The following is an 18,112-nucleotide window of genomic DNA, read 5'->3' as shown; positions in this document are numbered from 1 at the left end:
ACTAACCTTTATCAGCATGCAAGACATGGAAACTAGGATGTAGGATTTCACGTATGTGTTAATTACTCTCTCATATAGACTTTGAAATTCCTGTGTGAACAGTTCTGAATTAAATAGTGACCTATCTCTTGACAAGTTGTAGATGTATTTAAGAATCATCAAAACACATTGATCTTCTGGCCAGCAGATGGCACTGTGGTTCAGCCGACAGAACCTGCCCACCCTGGCAGGTTAACTGTATGTAAGTGCAATTACAGCATGTTCTCTAGGTCTCCGACCTGTAAAGATACAGCAGTAAGAGGCTTAATCTCTTCGCTAAATAACACTATGCTCTTCTCAGCCCTCCAAGGTTCTTCCAGGCACACAAAATTGTGCCAGTAGGATCTCATGTTTAAGTAATGACTTTAAAGACTCTCTAATAGGTAAGTTGAAAATTTAACTAGAAGTGAGACCTTTAGAACATCAACTTTGATTTTTAAATAAGTAATTTGACCCTTAAGTCTTTAAATAGAACTTATCCTTAACATATAGATAATTAATAACTTGTGGGTCATAACCTTTTATTCATTCAAGTTGAATTGTTTGCCAGTCAGAATATTCACATGTATAAAGATTTGAGAACAAGCTAATCTTGAGACTTTAATGATTACTTTATGATATTTATCATGAAATTTTCTTCTCAGCAAAAGCAGCCCTAGTGCTTAGACTAGAAAGAATATGGAGACAACAAAGATAATCATGGTAGCTCTAGTTGAGGCGGGGTGCGTAAAGCTCTCCGGCATGCCTCTCAATAGCCGTCTCTTCCGATGACACCGGAGCGTGAGCCTGTGCCTGTTTCCTGTTGGAGTAAAACAGACTGGAGCCTTGGCGTGACTGCGTGGGAGGTAGTTCTTACACGGGTCTGACTGCCAGTGAGCCCCAAAATGTGCCTATTTGCTCTAGTTGCAGCCTGAGAGCTGACGGTTCCATTTCATTTGAACTTCAGAATCAAATCAAAATGGAATCAACACGCATAGTCTTTTTTAAAATAGTTTTTATTTTCAAAAAGCATATTTTCTGTGAAAATAGGTCTCTCTCTTTGTCATCCCTTTGGATAAAACACAATGTATGCTTTTATTTCAGGCCAGCTAAGATTTTGGAACCCAGACGATTTGACTGCCTCCCAGAGTGGGTCTTCCCCTCCCCAAGACTGGATAGAGGAGAAACTGCAGGAGATTTGTGAAGATTTGGGGATTACCCGTGATGGTCACCTGAACCGAAAGAAGCTGGTCTCCATCTGTGAGCAGTATGGTTTGCAGAATGTCAATGGAGAGGTAAGCCAAGCATCGTATTTTTATTCATGAATAATAATCATGGTAAAATCTCAGCTGGCCAAAGGCTAGAAACAGCCATATTTTGGCTTCCTGCAGTGTGTTACAGAGACTCCATTCTCTTTTTGCTTGGAAGTCAGCCACCAAGATTCTGTCTTTTAGGAGCTCTTGAATTAAACTGTAGCCATTTGCAGGAAGTTGCATCTTTTGTGGTAGAGTTTGGGAAAGAAGTAGTGTAGCACTGGCTAGTGTGGCTCAGTTGGTTGGAGCATCATCCCATAAACAGAAAGGTTGCAAGTTCAATTTCTGGTCAGGGCACATGCCTGTGTCACGGGTTCAGTCCTCAGTCAGTGCATGTGCAAGAGGCAACCGATCGAAGTTTCTCACTCACATCAAGGTTTCTCTCCCTCTCCTTCCCTTCCCCTCTCCCTAAAATCAATAAGCATATCCTTGGGTGAGGATAAAAAAAAAGAAGTAGCATATTTAGTTATTTTCCTGTGATCTGAGGTTGAGTAAAGGACTACTTATTGAATACAACCTTTACTTAGTGCTTTCCTCTTCTAAAAAGTCATGAAATACTGTAGTGTTTTGGGTTTTTTTAATTTATTTTATTATATATTTTCCATTACCATTTATCCCCCTTTTACCTCCCTCCCCGTCTCTTGCAATCACAACACTGTTGTCCATGTCCATGAGTCCTTTTTCCTTTTTGCTCAATCCCTCCACCCCCTAACTCCCCCGCCCCCTCCCCCCAGAGCTGTCAGCCTGCTCTGGTATTACTAGCTCTGGATCACAGAGGAGCTGAAAGTTCAAGACGATTTCATCAACATACAGTTTGGAATCCTAGAATTTTACAACTGCAGGCAATTTTAGACTTAGTCACCCCTCATTTCAGAGACGGAGACAGTGAGGTCACGGCTGCTTGTTGCATTAGCACGAGGGGGCTAGAGTCCTAGGTTATGTCTGTAACTAGCGTCCTGCTTTTCAGAAACATGGACATCTGCAGGGCAGGGATGGCCAGCTGTCCCTCTAGATGCCAAATATGGCCCAATGGCTATTTTACTTGGCATGCTCAGTGTTTAAAAATTGAACTGCTTTGCTGCACTTTTAAAAAAATATTTATTTATTTTTAGAGTGAGGGGAAGGGAGGGAGACAGAAAGGGAGAGAATCATTGATGTCAGAGAGAAACATCAATTGGTTGCTTCTTGCACGTGCCCCAACCAGGGACCAAACCCATGAACCAAGGTGAATGGGGGGGTGGGGCATGGGGGTTGTGCCATTTTTGGTAAAAAATCGCTGACTATTTAGCGTGGTGTGGGCACGTGCACTCATAAATCATGAAATGGGTGAATATGTTGACAGTGTCTTCAAAAAACATTCACTGAGGTCGAATGCAGCCTCTCTCAACTACGCCAGCTGGTACACTGGCACAGATGGGTTCCTACAACACTTACCTAGTGGAGGAAGCCTGTACTACAAGGGGCCCACCCTCCAGAAGATAATTCTGGGGTTTTTTCAGGTGTGCCCCCATATGTGCCCTGACCAGGAATCTAACCGGCAACCTTTTGCTTTGCAGGATGACACCCAACCAACTGAGCCACACCGGTCAGAGCCGCAGTTTTGTAAATAAGGAAATTTTTCTAAAAGTTGGGTTTGGCTGCATTTTACTGGCAGTGAGAGGTGCCTAGTTGCTTTGGACAGGGCCCACCCTCAGGTGTTCAGCTCACTGCTTTAAATAGCAGTGCTTTCTCCTGTGCCCGGGTTGTCCCGTCCTGTCATTTATTTATTCGCCTCCCCGGCCCCTGTGGGTATTTGGGTTCATGGTCCCTATTCAAGTGCATTATTTTGCAGCTTACACATTGGGACATCAACCGTCCAAAGACCTGGCTGGCGTGTCATGGGAGGAGTAAGAACATCCTCAGGGTTCCAGATTCGGCCCCTGCACAGGCTGCAGGGGGTGCCCCACTTGCCCAGTTGACTTGTATTCTTTTCAGCCCAACCCTGCTCATTCACCCTCTTCTGAGTCCACATCTTTTTTATCCTCCGTTTGCCCTCTTCCCCCGTGTACAATAACAGGCAGGACGCACTCTGAGTGGGTCAGGTGATGGGTGTTTGGGCAATCTGGAAGCATGCATTGATTTGGCCAGGGTCACAAGCTCAAACAGTGTGGACTAAGGTTAGAGCCAACATACACTGTTAACTGCAGTCAGCACAGCTGGGTTTTACTGTGACTCTCGGTTTGATGGCCCTGAAAGCCTTGTCCTCTAAGAAAGTATTCTTCTGGTTCATAAGAATGAGACCGAGAAGCCAAGGGATCTTGGCAACTTCAGAGCCTTGACCCAAATACCTTTCTGTTGTTTTCACCACACAATTCTCTGCGAGAAACCGTTGCTTCTGCCAAAGATTTCCACTCTTTAGAACGGTTTTCTTGTTTTAGAATCCTCTGCAGAGGAAGTGGTATATAAATAGGAATAGAAACAGATGTTTCCTATTGGATATGAATTGGAAAAAAGCATTTGAGATTAAAGAAATGCCTCAAGCAATTACATGAAGAATAAAATCAACAATTCTGAGATGGCAGGAATCCTAGTTACAGTCCAGACTTATGAAATGAATATTGAAAATTGAGGATGTATTACAAAGAGGCCTTTGTTAGCATGGACCCAATTAATTGTAGGCTCTAATGCAAAAAGAGTAAATTTGTTGTTTATTCTGTTTATTACTTAGCAACCCAGGCATCACCTGATAACTCGTTAGAAAGCCAGACTCTCAGGCCCCACCCCCAGATTTAACTATATCAGAGTCTACATTTTAATAAGATCCTCAGGTAATTTGTTTCATTGGAGACATGTTCCTATAGAAAAATTTTGCCCCCCTCCCCGCTCCCCAAATAAAGAAGAATCCAACTGCCAGGAGGAGAAAGAGACCTTTGCCTTCCCTCCCTGGTTTGTGTTTCAGTGATTCGTGTGCTTTAGTCCCCTTTCCATTCCTCTGTTGGGCCAGGGAACAGACCGTCTCTGAGGCAAGCCTGTGGAAGGGACTGGAGTCCAGTGTCCTCTTTCCCGGTTACATAAGGAGGGCTCCTGATTACTGTCGGAGGTTGCAAAATGGCCAGGCAAAATTCCCTTCTCTTCACAATCTCTTGGAACCCTCCTATTGCACACACACAAAGTCCTTCTTACCCAATCTTCATTGCTCATGTGCTAAAGCATTGAAACAAATTAAAAACCCAAAACACACAGCATTGTTCCAAACAACATTCTAAATCCCACGGCTTGGGATTCAGACCCAAGTGAAGATCATCACAATCTGTCCGGGACCAGTTCGCTGTGCTGACATACCAAGTTCAGAAATTCGGTATAAGTACAATGTTATGTAAGTCGCCACAGTATAATGGCCCAATGTTCACCCAGCTTTTACTGTTACAACACTAGGAGTCTATATATTTATATTTTTAAGTGATTTTTTAATTTGTGTAGTAACATTAATCACCTGCTGTAAAAGTGTGAATAAAAAAGAAAACAGTTCATTGTTATTTGTGTGAAGATTGTGAAGGTGTTGAAGTGGACTTTTGTTTCGTTTGTGTGAGGTGGGAGGACCTGCTACTAGAAAGGAAAGGAAATTCAATGACATTACAGTGAAGGGACGTGTTCTCTCTCTGGAGTCCTGGGACCAACAGTGGTGCCAGTTTCTGTCAGCGAGAAGTATACTTTGGGCCTTGTGTTATTTTGAGTGAAATATTTAAAATATGTGGTTATCCTTTTATAGATGCTTGAGGAAGTCTTCCATAACCTTGAACCTGATGGTACAATGAGTGTAGAAGATTTTTTCTATGGCTTGTTCAAAAATGGAAAATCCCTTACACCATCGGCATCTACTCCATATAGACAACTGAAAAGGCATCTTTCCATGCAGGTAAGAAAGAAATGGGAAGTGGTTTCTTTATAAGTAGAAGTAAAATCCATTTGAATAATTTTTAATTTTTAATTGGTTGTCTGAAGAAAATACTAAGGAGAAAGAAGCAAAAGAAGAATGAGACAAAGACTAAACTGTTGGGAAGGAAAAGTTGGGTTTAGGAAATGACCGTAGATTACAGAGTGGGAAGACCACTAATTATGCCCCTTAACATTAGCTGAGGAAGAAACCGGGTGTTAAGCAGAGACACATTTCATCTGCACCGAGGAACTCTCCACCAGAGCAATTGTTGTTGATAAGCTTCGCATTCTTGGCCCACTTGGGAAAAGGAGATCAAAGGGGCCGCATGACTCTTCTTCTAGCGGCGCAAATTAGAGAAACATGCCTTCTGCTCCCTGTGGCCAGGACTGACCAGTTTTGGTCTTCATCAACCTCTTGCTCAAATGCCTGGGCTTGCTGAAGTCTCGTTCTTCTTCCAGTCTTTTGATGAGAGTGGACGACGTACTACAACCCCATCGGCGATGACGAGTACCATTGGCTTTCGGGTCTTCTCCTGCCTGGATGATGGGATGGGCTACGCGTCAGTGGAGAGAATACTTGACACCTGGCAGGAAGAGGGCATTGAGAACAGCCAGGAGATCCTGAAGGTGTGGCAGCAAAAAATGGGAGAAAAATGACAAACCGGGAAGGGGTTGAAAAACTCCAGGTTTTTTTGAAACGGATTTGATTTGATTTCTCCTTACTGGTACTTCTATCCACAAAACCTCTGAGGTTTTTTCCTACTTCCTTTAACCAGGAGTCTGTTGCTAACTACCTTCCATGTTTTTAACCCCTAAATTATTGGTAAGAGAAATGCTCTTAACTGATCTCTGGTTGGTAAAGATTAGAATTATTGTGCCAGATAGCATTTTCTTTAAAAACATGTAAACAACCGTGCTATGGTTTCCTTAAAAAGAACTTAGTCATGTTCTGGACTAAAGATTGTTCAGTAGCAATCACTAAAGAACTATAATCGTCCATCTTCTAGACTGTAAATTTAGCTCCCTGGGTTTGTTAACCTTCACATTCTCTGCTTTCAGTGGATAGAACTTGTGATTGTCCTAAACTTGTTCTGATTTCTAGGCCTTGGATTTCAGCCTTGATGGAAACGTCAACCTGACAGAATTAACGCTGGCTCTTGAAAATGAACTTTTGGTCACCAAGAATGGCATTCACCAGGCGGCTCTGGCCAGCTTTAAAGCAGAAATCCGGCATTTACTGTGAGTTGGGTGGAAGGTTCACCTGCTTTGATTCATTTCCTTTTATACTTGCCCAGCAGGTCATCCCTTTGCCTGTGACATGCATTCTTTTATTCTATATGCGAATATGGCTAAACTCCTATCTTCTCTCTACAGTGAAAATAAGGTAGGGCTTAGATGTGCACATAGGTTTTTGAAGGGAGCTGTGAAATGTCTTTGTTTTGGAAGGATTTTAGTTGTCTTGGTTTTGTGTTTGTATTGAAGCAAGCCAGATGAGAGCTTTTTTGGGTCTACTTGTTGCTTAGAAACAGTTTCCCTTCAACTGAGTTTATTTCTGATTCTAGGGAGCGCGTTGACCAAATGGTCAGAGAAAAAGAGAAACTACGGTCAGATCTGGACAAAGCCGAGAAGCTCAAGTCTCTAATGGCCTCAGAGGTAGACGATCACCATGCGGCCATAGAGCGGCGGAATGAGTACAACCTCAGGTGCGACTGGTGGGGCCAGGTCCCTCCTTACCAGGCACCCTGGCCCAGGGCAGTGGGGCTCAGCCTGCCTGCCTGCTCCGCTACACCTGTCTGGGGTGACTTAAGTGTGGCTAAGCCTAAAGGAAAGCAGGACTTTTCTCAAGTTGCTTCCCATCTCTGTGACTCTGTTTCCATTTTTGGTGGATCCTCATGGGGATCTCTGAGGGATTTGATGATAGCTTATCAGTCTTTCCTTCTCACAGGAAACTGGATGAAGAGTACAAGGAGCGCATAGCAGCCTTAAAGAATGAACTCCAAAGGGAGAGAGAACAGATCATGCAACAGGTGGGCAAGCAGCGTTTGGAACTTGAGCAGGAAATTGAGAAGGCAAAAACAGAAGAGAACTACATCCGAGACCGCCTTGCCCTCTCTTTAAAGGTAATCACCCTATTAGTTCTGTGGTCTGTGTCCTGCTGGGGAAACCCCAGCTCTATAAGAGGGCAGGTCTGCACAGGGGCCCAGCCCAGGGATAACCGTAAGTTCATCCCGCTGTGCCATGACCCAGATATAGCAGAGCCCCCCTGGAATCTACATTTCCGGGGGATCCAGGCTTCTGGTTTGCTCACAGTGTTGATTAGTGTATCTTATTTCTCTTTCTCCCTGAAGCCACACTGGGTCCTCAGGGCTGTTTGGCCAGGTTGATGCCCTCACCCTTCCCTGCCCACTCCTCAACCCTTCCTCGTAGCAAATGGTCTTGTCCTCTGCCACACAGAGCCTATCCACTGTGCTTCTCTGCTTTCAAATATGCCTTTTCCCTTATATATTCTCCTCTCCTTTCCTGTGCCTCAAGAGAGGAAGTGATCCTTCTCTTAATAGACTCTGGTACCAGATACTATGGTCCAGTGTAGTCTAGAGATAAGCAGGGAGGCGAGGTTCTAGATTCAGACTGCCTGGTTCAAATCCTGATACCACTACTTACTAGAAAACCTTGATGAAGTTATCCAAACCCATTTCTTAATATGCAAAGTGGGCTCCATTGTTATACCCACCCATAGCATTGATATGGGGATTAAATGAGATGCTACACATTCAGTGTCTGGGAGGTAATCAGTACATATGGAATATTCACTATTGTTGAGGTTACGAAATTTTCCTGAACTCCACACATCAAAAACTGAGCTAATTCTTGCTCCCTAACCATCAAACTATTTCCTCTCTTCAATTTTTTCCCTAATCTACATCATCACCATGTTCTGTAAATCACAGAAACTAAAACCCTCAACCATCCTCACTCATCAGTCTTTAAGTCTTGTTGATGCTCTGAAATGCTTCTCAGATGTATCCACTTCCTCTCACTTCCTCAGGTTCCAGATAGGTTCAGAATTCATCACGATTTCTCAGTGGACTTAATGTGCCAGCTTTCGTCTCTCTGTCTGACTCCATGTGGCCACCAGAGCTACCTTACTAAAGGAACACTTACAATCACACTGTTACCCTTTGTAAGGTTGCAGTGTGGCAGAACTGTAGGCCCCTAAAATGGAGCTTGTCTTACCTTTCTAACCTTAGGAACCACCAGCAACACCCCCCACACCCCCCACCCCGGCCTCCCGGGGTCTTGTCCCCAACCCCATTGCACCAACCATCAGTTCCCTCAGTTCCTTAGCAGGCTTTTATGTTCCTTTGCTGCTTTCGCCAATACTGCAGGCCGGGTCACTTTGTTTCCATTTCACTTACTTGTTCTTGCCAGAGATAGCATTCTTTCCGGTTGCATCACAGACAGCTGTATTCACATGTGACTCCTTCCCCATGGTCGGGACCCTGCATTCCCTGATGTCAGCAACAGAATCTGATTCCACAGTCTCCAGAGCACCAGCACAGGCCTGATGCTCCAAGGTTGCTCCTCACTGTTTGACATCTAAATTTAGACATATTTTGAAAGGTTAGAATTGTAGAATTGGCATTTTAGGAGAAGATAGTATTTTTTTCCTGTTTAAAAAAATTTTTTTTATTGTTGTTCAATTATACTTGTCCCGATTTTTTCCCCCATTACTCTGCCCTACTCAACCCCCACCTTCCACATTCAATTCTCCCCCTCCAAATGTCATTGTCCGTGGTACTTTATACATGTTCCTTGGCTTGACCCTTCTCCATCTTTCCCCGTTATCCCCCTCCCCCCTCCCCCCTCCTTTCTGGTTACTGTTTGTTCTTTATTTTCATGTCTCTGGTTCTGTTTTGCTCTCTTGTTTGTTTTGTTGATTAGATTCTACCTATAGGTGAGATCATAGAAGGTAGTATTTTTTTAAATGCTTCAAGCACATTTTCTTTTACTCCATATTGCTGTGAGAAGGTATGAACTAGAATGTATTGAAATATATTGGCTCTGTATTCTTTTGGCAAAATGTACTTTGAAAATACTGTTCTTCTAATCAGCCTTTAACGTTGGCATAGAAAATAGGCCAATGGCACGTCTGTGTGATACTATTTTTTAAACAAATGTGGGTGGAAATCCTTCTAACAAGGATCATATAGAGAGAGGAAAAAAACATCCTTTATGGACTTCAACTTTAAATCAAAATAAAATTGTAAATTAAATATAAACCGAACTATAACATCATTAAATAAAAATTGATTTTAGAGTTATTCTACTTTTTATAGTTTTGCTGACTTCTCCTTTGCTGTTAGCTGAACCAGTTTTCTTTCATTTGATAATGTGTTGAGAATGTTTTTGTGTCATTAAATTTTCTGCTGCAATGCTGCCCAATGGAAAGATAATATAAGCCATACCTGTCATTTCAGATTTTCAAATAGCCACATTAAAAGGTAAAAAGAAACAGGTGAAATCCATTTTAAATCATTTATTTAATCTAGTGTTTCCAAAGATTATCATTTTGATGTAACAATGTACAAAAATTATTAAGCTGTTTTACATTTTTGTGTTAACTCTTAGAAATCGGGTGAGTATCTTACACATACAGCATGTCTCACTTTGTGCTCCGCACATTTCCGGTGCTCATACCCACGGGCAGCTGCTAGCGGCTGCGTATTGGACAGCACAGTTCTGTGAGATCAAAAAAAAAAGAGGGGACAGACTTCTAGATTGTAAGATAAATATTCGGTTTTAATATTTACTTTTGTCTAATCTGAAACTTTCAAAATAAACAGAATTTCAGTCTAGAGCACTGATTTATGCCTCATATAAAATGGTATAACAGTTTGCTTATTTTTTAACCTGTACCTATTTAATTTCCCCAAATCAGGAAAACAGTCGTCTAGAAAATGAGCTTCTGGAAAATGCAGAGAAGTTGGCAGAATATGAGAATCTGACAAAAAAACTTCAAAGAAATTTGGAAAATGTGTTAGCAGAAAAGGTAAATCTGTTTAAATTTGATTTCCTGATATGCAGCCCAAAGTGTAGTTTGCTCAAAAGAGCAGAAGCAGTACCACCAGGAAACTTTATATTAGGGATTTCCATAGGTGGTTTTTGAAAGGAAGCAGTCATTTCTGCAGAGATCTCATGGAAGAGGTTGGGTGTGAGGAGAACATTGCAAGGCACTGAAAAGCGATCCCTGTGTTAGTTGAACGCGCCTCTCTGGTACGTTCTTCCCATCACCCGGCTGGTGGTGTTTCTGCTTAAATGTCACATTCCTTTCATACTCAGGAGACTGCGTGAACACCAGAAACTGGGACTTCTGGTATGTAATAGGTCAGAGAAGGGCACTTGGGAAAAATGACAGCTTTCTCCTTTTCCTTTTCTAGTTTGGTGACCTCGATCCCAGCAGTGCTGAATTCTTTCTACAAGAAGAGAGGTTGACACAGATGAGAAATGAATATGAGCAGCAGTGCAGGGTGAGTGACTGAAGAGAACTTAGTAAGTGGAGGAGTGCTCGGGTTCAAATCCTTCTTTACCATTGACTAGCTGTGTGACTATTAGCAAGTCACTTAATCTGTGGGTGCCTGGATTCCTCATCCATAAAATGGTAAAAGAAAAATACTAGGGTGCTCTGAAGAGTCGATGAGTGACTGAATGTAACGTGCTTAGAACAGAGCCTGGAACCTAGTAAGCCCTTAACCCAAATATTAGCTATTAATATTATTACCGTATTTTTCAGACTATAAGATGCACCTCCCCCCCCAAATTTGGGAGGAAAATGGGGGTGCATCATATAGACCAAATGTAGCTTACCTGGCTCGCTACAGGATTTCTACTTCAAAGGATGTTATTAAATATTTTACCACATTTTTTGCTTCAAATTTTTTGTTCCTATTTTCCTCCTCTAAAATCTAGGTGCCTCTTATGGTCTGAAAAATATGGTACTTGGTGTCTTGAACTACTAGGGAATCATGAAGACTGCATTTAAGTCTGCTTTATCCAAGGCAGAAATTGTTACTGCTTAGAGGAAAATACAGTTTTATTTCGAGGGAAGGAATATGTGGTCATGTTGATGTGCTTCTTCCAAATTAGCCTTTCCTGATTGGTCATTACAGAACCAATCCGATGTAATCTGCTTTTGTCCTGTGGGGTTTTTTCCCTGATTACATTCCTTACTTTATTTACAAATGCAAATGAGCAGAAACTACTCAAATTTTGAGCTAGTAAATCACTACAAATTCCTACCAGAAGAGACAAAAAAAATCCTTATATAATTAATAGAAATCTTGGATTTTTTAAAAAACTAACACTCTCCTCATCTTAGGTATTTGAATTTTTTTCTTGAACCACAAACACTTGTTTATTCTAACAAGGAAAATATAACTGAGTTCTGACTGCTTTAGATGAACATTGCACTTGTGCAGAAATGAGGAAAACATCGCCTCCTTTTGAAGTGGCTCGTAGTCTGCCTTCTCAGGAAATACGTATGCATGTCTTGAGTAAAGAAATGAAACATTTCTGCTGCTTTTACAATTAAGTTTTGGCTCTTGGCTCTAATCAAGTAGAGGTGTTTTCTTTGTATGACCTTCATTATGCCATCAGTAAAAATCTGTCAGCTCTACCTCCAGAAAGTTCCCAAATCCATCCACTTCTTTTTTTTTTAATGCTTTTAATAACTATACAGTTCACCAATTTGAGGAATACAACTCACTGTTTCTCAGTATATTCACAGAATTGTGCAGTCATTCCCATAATCAATTGTAGAACATTTCATCATCCGAAAAGAAACGCCAGCTCCACTTTGCCCTGGACAACTAATAATCTACTTTCTGTCTTTATAACTTGGCCTATTATTTACATTTCACATGAATGGAATCGTACAATATGTGGTCCTTGGTGTCTGGCTTGCTTCATTTAGCATGATGTTGTCAAGGTCCATCCGTGTTATAGCATGTATCGGTACATTTCTTTCCATTGCTAAGTAATACTCCATTATATGACTGTACCACATTTTATTAGCTGATAGATATTTGGGTTGTTCTAAGATTATGAATAATGCTGCTGTGAATATTTGTGTGCAAGTTTTTGTGTGGATACATACTTTCATTTCCCCTGGGTATATACCAAAGAATGGAATTGCTGGGTCATATGGTCATTGTATATTTAACTATTTTAGGGACTGCAAATTTTTTCCAATGGGTTTGTACCATTTTACATTTCCACCAGTATGATAGTTCATTTCTCCACATCCTTGTCAGTAGTTATTATTGTATGTCCTTTTTATTCTAGCCATCGTAGCGGGTATAAGGTGGTACCTCATTGTGGCTTTGATTTGCATTTCCCTGGTGGCTAATGATGTTGCGTATCTTTTTATTTGCATCTCAGTTTATCTTTGGAGAAATATCGATTTCAATCCTTTGCCTAATATTTAAATGGATTATTTATCTTTTTATTATTGAGTTTTAATAGTTCTTTATATAGTCCAGTTATAATTCCCTTTCAGGTACATAATTTGCAAAAAAACTTTTCTCCTGTTCTGTAGGTTATTTTACTTTCTTCCTGGTATCCTTTGAAGCACAAAAGTTTTTAATTTTGATGATGTTCTATTTATTTATTCTTTGTTTTGTTGCCTGGTGTCACATCTAAGAATCACGTTGGTTTTTAAACTCCAGGAATTACAAGACCAGGTGGATGAACTCCAGTCTGAGCTGGAAGAATATCGTACACAAGGCAAAGTCTTCAGACTTCCCTTGAAGAACTCGCTGTCAGAAGAACTTGATGTTAACAGTGGTTCCCTTGAGCCTGACCAGGGTAAGCCATTCAGACACCATGTCTTCAGAGTGTCTGCCTTTAACTTTCTTTTTAGAACCGTGATTGAATGTAAAATTGATAAACTTTATTTTTACATCCAAGTGTATTCCACTGCGTAAATGTACCTCAGTTTTTTGATCCACTTGTCTACTGATAGGCATTTGGACAGCTTCCAAATTGTGGCTATTGTAAATAATGCTGCAATGAACATAGGGAAGCATATATTCTTTCTAATTTGTGTTTCAGTATTCTTTGGTTATATTCCCGGAAGTGGAATCGCTGGGTCATAATGCAGTTCCATTATTAGTTTTTTTTAAAATTTTTATTGTTATACAATTACAGTTGTCTGCATTTTCTCCCCATCCCTCCACCCCACCCCAGCCAAACCCACCTCCCTCCCCCACCTCCACCCTCCCCCTTGATTTTGTCCACGTGACCTTTATAGTTGCTCCGGTAATATGCTAAGTGAAATAAGCCATTATTAGTTTTTTGAGGAAACTCCATACTGTTTTCCACAGTAGCTGCACCAATCTTCATTCCCACCAACAGTGCACAGAGGGTGCTTTTTCTCTACAGCATTGCCACCACTTGTTGTTTGTTGATTTTTTTAATTTTGTTTTTTATTGTTGACACTATTACAGATATCCCCTATTTCTCCCCTTTTCCGCCCACCTTCACTACATTGTTGTCTGTGTCTGTGTGTATTCCCTCTATGTGCATTTTGCTGATAGTTTTATTATAAATTGAATTATCAAATGCTTTTACTGCATCTGTTGAGACGATCATGTGATTTTTATCCTTCTTTTTGTTTATGTGGTATATGTCACATTTATTGATTTGTGGATATCGTATCAACCTCACATTCCCAGAATAAATCCTACTTGATCATGGTAAATGATCTTTTTAATGTATTGCTGGATCCAGTTTGCTTATATTTTTTTGAGGGGTTTAGCATCTATATTCATCAGGGATATTGACTTATAATTTTCTTTCTTTGTAGTGTCTTTATCTGGTTTTGGAATTAGGATAATGCTGGCCTCGTAAAGTGAGGCCTGCTTCTTGATTATTTTGAAATAGTTTGAGAAGGACAGGTGTTCGTTCTTCTTTGGTTAAATTCACCTGTAATGCCATCCCGTCTAGGTCTCTTGTTTGTTGGGAGTGTTTTGATTATTGTTCTAATTTCACTAGTTGCAATCTGTCTGTTCAGACTGTCTGATTCTTTCTGATTCAGTTTTGGAAAATTGTGTTCTCGGAATTTCTCCACTTCATTCAGATTGTCCAATTTGTTGACATAGAGTTGTTTGTAATATTTTCTCACAATCCCTTGTATGTCTGTGGTGTCAGTTATTACTTCCTCTCCTCTCTTTCTAATTTTATTCATTTGGGTCCTCTCTTTTGTTCTTGATGAGTCTGGTTAAAGGTTTGTTAATTTTTTTATCTTTTCAAAGAACCAGCTCTTGATCTTTTGGATTGTGTTTTATACTCTATTTCATGTATTTCTGTTCTAATCTGTATTAGTTCCTTTCTTCTACTCACTTTGGGCTTTGTTGTTCTTTTTCTAGTACCTTTAAGTGTAAAGTTAGATGGTTTATTTGAGATTTTTCTTGTTTCTTGAGGTAGGCCTGTAATTATGAATTTCCCTTTTAGGACTGCTTTCACTGTGTCCCATAAATTTTGGGTTGTCGGGTTCTCATTTTCATTTGTTCAGGGTGTCTTTTCATTTCTTCCTTGATCTTGTTCATTGTTTAGTAACATGTTATTTAGCCTCCATGTCTGTGTGTGTTTCAGTTTTTCCTTGTGATTGATTTCTAGTTTCATACCATTATGGTCAGAGAAGATGCTTGGTAGGATTTCAATCCTAAATTTATCGAGATTCATTTTGTGTCTTAACATATGGTCTGTTGTAGAAAATGTTCCACGGGCACTTGAAAAGAATGTATATTCTGCTTTAGAGTGAAATGCTCTGAAGATACCAATTAAATCCATCTGATCTAGTGTGTCATTTAAGGCTGCTGTCCCCTTGTTGATTTTCTGCCTGGAAGATCTATCCATTAGTGTAAATGAGGTGTTAAAATCCCCTGCTATGATTGTATTACTGTCAGTCTCTCCCTTTATGTCCATCAAGATCTGTTTTATATATTTAGGTGCTCCTGTGTTGGGCACATAAATATTTGTAAGGGTTATATCTTCTTGTTGGATTGCTCCCTTTATCATTATGTAGTGGCCTTCTTTGTCTCTTACAATAGCCATTGTTTTAAAGTCTGTGTTGCTACCCCAGCTTTTTTTGCATTTCCGTTTTCATGAAATATCTTTTCCATCCCTTTACTTTTAGTCTGTGTTCATCTTTTGTTCTGAGGCTTGTCTCTTGTGGACAGCATATATGGGTCTTGTTTTCTTATCCATTCAGCTCCCCCATGTCTTTTGATTAGAGCATTAAAACCATTTATATTTAAAGTGATTATTAATAGGTACATATTTATTGCCATTTTATTTTTTATAACTATGTTATAACTCTCCTCCTCCTCCTCCTCCTCCTCCTTCTTCTCTTTTTCCTCCTCCCTTTAACATTTCTTGTAATACCGGTTTGGTGGTAATGAACTCCTTTAACTTTTTCTTCTCTAGGAAGCACTTTATTTCTTCTTCAATTTTCAATTATAGCCATGGTGGGTAAAGTAGTCTATGTTGTAGGTCCTGGCTTTTCATCACTTTGAATATTTCATGCCAGTCCCTTCTGGCCTGAAATGTTTCTGTTGAGAAATCAGCTGGCAGGCTTATGTGAGCTCCCTTGTAGGTAGCTGTTTTTCTCTTGCTGCTTTTAAGATTCCCTCTTTGTATGAAAGGGCACGTTCCACCCAAGAAAGATAGTGTCTGCAGTGTGGGAGAAAGACTCAGTACAGGGATCCTGGCAGCTGTCCCATCAGCTCTTCCTCCCAAAGCCACAAATCCCAGTCTCTCCTCACATCGATCTAGTTCACTCTGCCCTCCCTCCACCAGAGCTCAGGTTGAGTGGCTGTGAATGAGATTTTGTGCATTGGCCCTTTAAGAGAGTGCCTGTGTCTCTAGCAGACTCCTATTTCCTTGCCAGACAGAATCCTTTCTGTTCTTTACAGCCAGACGTTATGCAGGAGCCTCTTGCGGCTCTGGTGCTCTGGGCTGGGGAGCCTGGCATGGGGTTGAGACCCCATGCTCCTCAGGGGGAACCTGTGCAGCTGAACTAGCCCTCCAGAATTTCAGCCACCGCCCATGGGAATGGAGCCAGCCCTTTTCACATCTCTGCCCTTCCTACCAGTCTACAGAGGAACGTGGCTTCCTCTGTAAATCCTTGGTTAGAAGACTTTTGTTCAGCTAGTCTTCAATTGTTTATTCAGGTTGATTGTTTGTATTTCAGCTTTAATTCCAATTTGGTCCTGGGAGCAGGTGAGTGTACCTTGCATCTACTCCACCACCATCTTGGATCTCTGCCCCTAGCTAATTCGTTACTTAGAATTTGTCGGGTGGATAGAAAGCTGGTTGATCTGAGCAAACTACTTCAATCCACAGCATTTTATTTTAGGAGGCGATCACATTTAAGCAGCAATTTCCATATCTGTCCCCCACATACTGTTAAAAAAGATGGACTGTGTAAAGTTTGGTGCACTGACTATCCGTGACAGAATCTATTCACCCTCATTTTTTTCTTGTTTTCCCCAATGCTCAAAACCAGAAAAGACTGCTCTTGACTTCTGCTGTTTCCTAGTAGATCGCATCTGTGGCAATTTAGGCTGAAATTATTCCTGTGTTAAATGGATGTCCCTCCTCAGATGCCAGCTATGTTACTGAAAGATCAGGATCAACAGATCTCATGTATTTTCAGGGCTTGGTTCTGAAGAATGCAATCCATTGAATATGAGCATCGAGGCAGAGCTGGTCATCGAACAGATGAAAGAACATCATCGCAGGGACTTGTGCCACCTAAGGCTGGAGCTTGAAGATAAAGTAAGTCCTCCTTATCAATCCTGTTGTCTAATTTCTTTGAGTTCTAATAAGCTTTTGCATGTAGTACATTCTCAACTCTTTGTTCTCATAGTGTAGCACTTTTTGTAAATTTTCTCTTGTCTTGGTGGCTACCAGGAACCCAGTTTCTCAGGATGGTTTCATAAGCCATACATGAAACCTTTTCCTCAGAGACTTTCTCCAAAATGTAAGGTCTTCACTTTCTAGCAAGCAGAGAACTTGAAGGCCATTGCATTATTTCCAACTTGTTAAAAAAATGTCTTGATAAAAAAAAAAACAAGAAAAAGCCTTTTACTATAACATCTTAAATTAGATCCAAGTTCTAAATGTTGGCTTCCAAAACCCTTTCTTTACCTTGTCATTTCAACTTATTTTTCCATTTTTCTCTTATACCATTCCTTTGAGTTACCTTATCCTCTGGTCAAACCAGGTAGCTTGCTGTTTTTCATCAGATTGTGAGCTTTTGCTCATACTATTACATGCTATGTTATTTCTATCTGTTGAAAGACTACTTAGTCTTCAGAGTTTATATCAAATGTTACCTCTTGCATGAACCCAGTCCTAAATTTCCCCCACCAAAGGTGATTTTTCCCTCCTTTGAGTCCCCTGTTTACATTGTAGCTCTTTTTTCTCTAGCTTAATATTTTTTTTGTTCTGCTTTGTAGTATACTTGTTTGTATTTGTCATAACCACGTCTAGACTGGTTTCTCCTTGATGGCACTTACCCAATTTTGTGTCCCCACAAGGCTTGCAGAGTGCCTGATAGGTGTTTAATAAATGTACTAGTTTAATTAGTTTGCAGTTGGAAAGGATGCCTAAGAAGACAAATGGTATCTATGTGCAGGTCTGGTCAGTTTGAATAGAGTTGTTTAGAAACGAGCAAAATTCAACCAAGTTAAAGTAAAAGGAAAACACACCATGACCGATTTAAATATATCTTATTTAATGTGTCTTTGAATTGTTACTTTAAAACAAAATTGCAAAACTGAAGAATGTCTTGTCGGAAAAAA

General features: G+C 40.6%; 1 protein-coding gene across 11 annotated transcripts in view; it reads left to right on the top strand.

Moving 5' to 3' along the window:
• NIN (ninein) overlaps positions 1-18,112 on the top strand; it is a 92,786-nt gene that overhangs the window by 45,649 nt on the left and 29,025 nt on the right. For all 11 annotated transcript variants that reach the window (XM_071221996.1, XM_071221993.1, XM_071221994.1 and 8 more), the window contains 10 exons: positions 1,123-1,313; positions 5,080-5,226; positions 5,706-5,873; positions 6,349-6,485; positions 6,809-6,949; positions 7,192-7,366; positions 10,186-10,296; positions 10,685-10,774; positions 12,971-13,109; positions 16,963-17,084. In XM_071221996.1, the coding sequence (XP_071078097.1) occupies positions 1,123-1,313; positions 5,080-5,226; positions 5,706-5,873; positions 6,349-6,485; positions 6,809-6,949; positions 7,192-7,366; positions 10,186-10,296; positions 10,685-10,774; positions 12,971-13,109; positions 16,963-17,084 (1,421 nt within the window). The remainder of the gene's footprint in view (positions 1-1,122; positions 1,314-5,079; positions 5,227-5,705; positions 5,874-6,348; positions 6,486-6,808; positions 6,950-7,191; positions 7,367-10,185; positions 10,297-10,684; positions 10,775-12,970; positions 13,110-16,962; positions 17,085-18,112) is intronic.

This window comes from Desmodus rotundus, chromosome 7, assembly GCF_022682495.2.
Source record: "Desmodus rotundus isolate HL8 chromosome 7, HLdesRot8A.1, whole genome shotgun sequence".
Classification (NCBI taxonomy): Eukaryota; Metazoa; Chordata; class Mammalia; order Chiroptera; family Phyllostomidae; genus Desmodus; species Desmodus rotundus.
The sequence above is the reverse complement of the archived record's forward strand: the minus strand, read 5'-3'. Positions and strand labels throughout refer to the sequence as shown.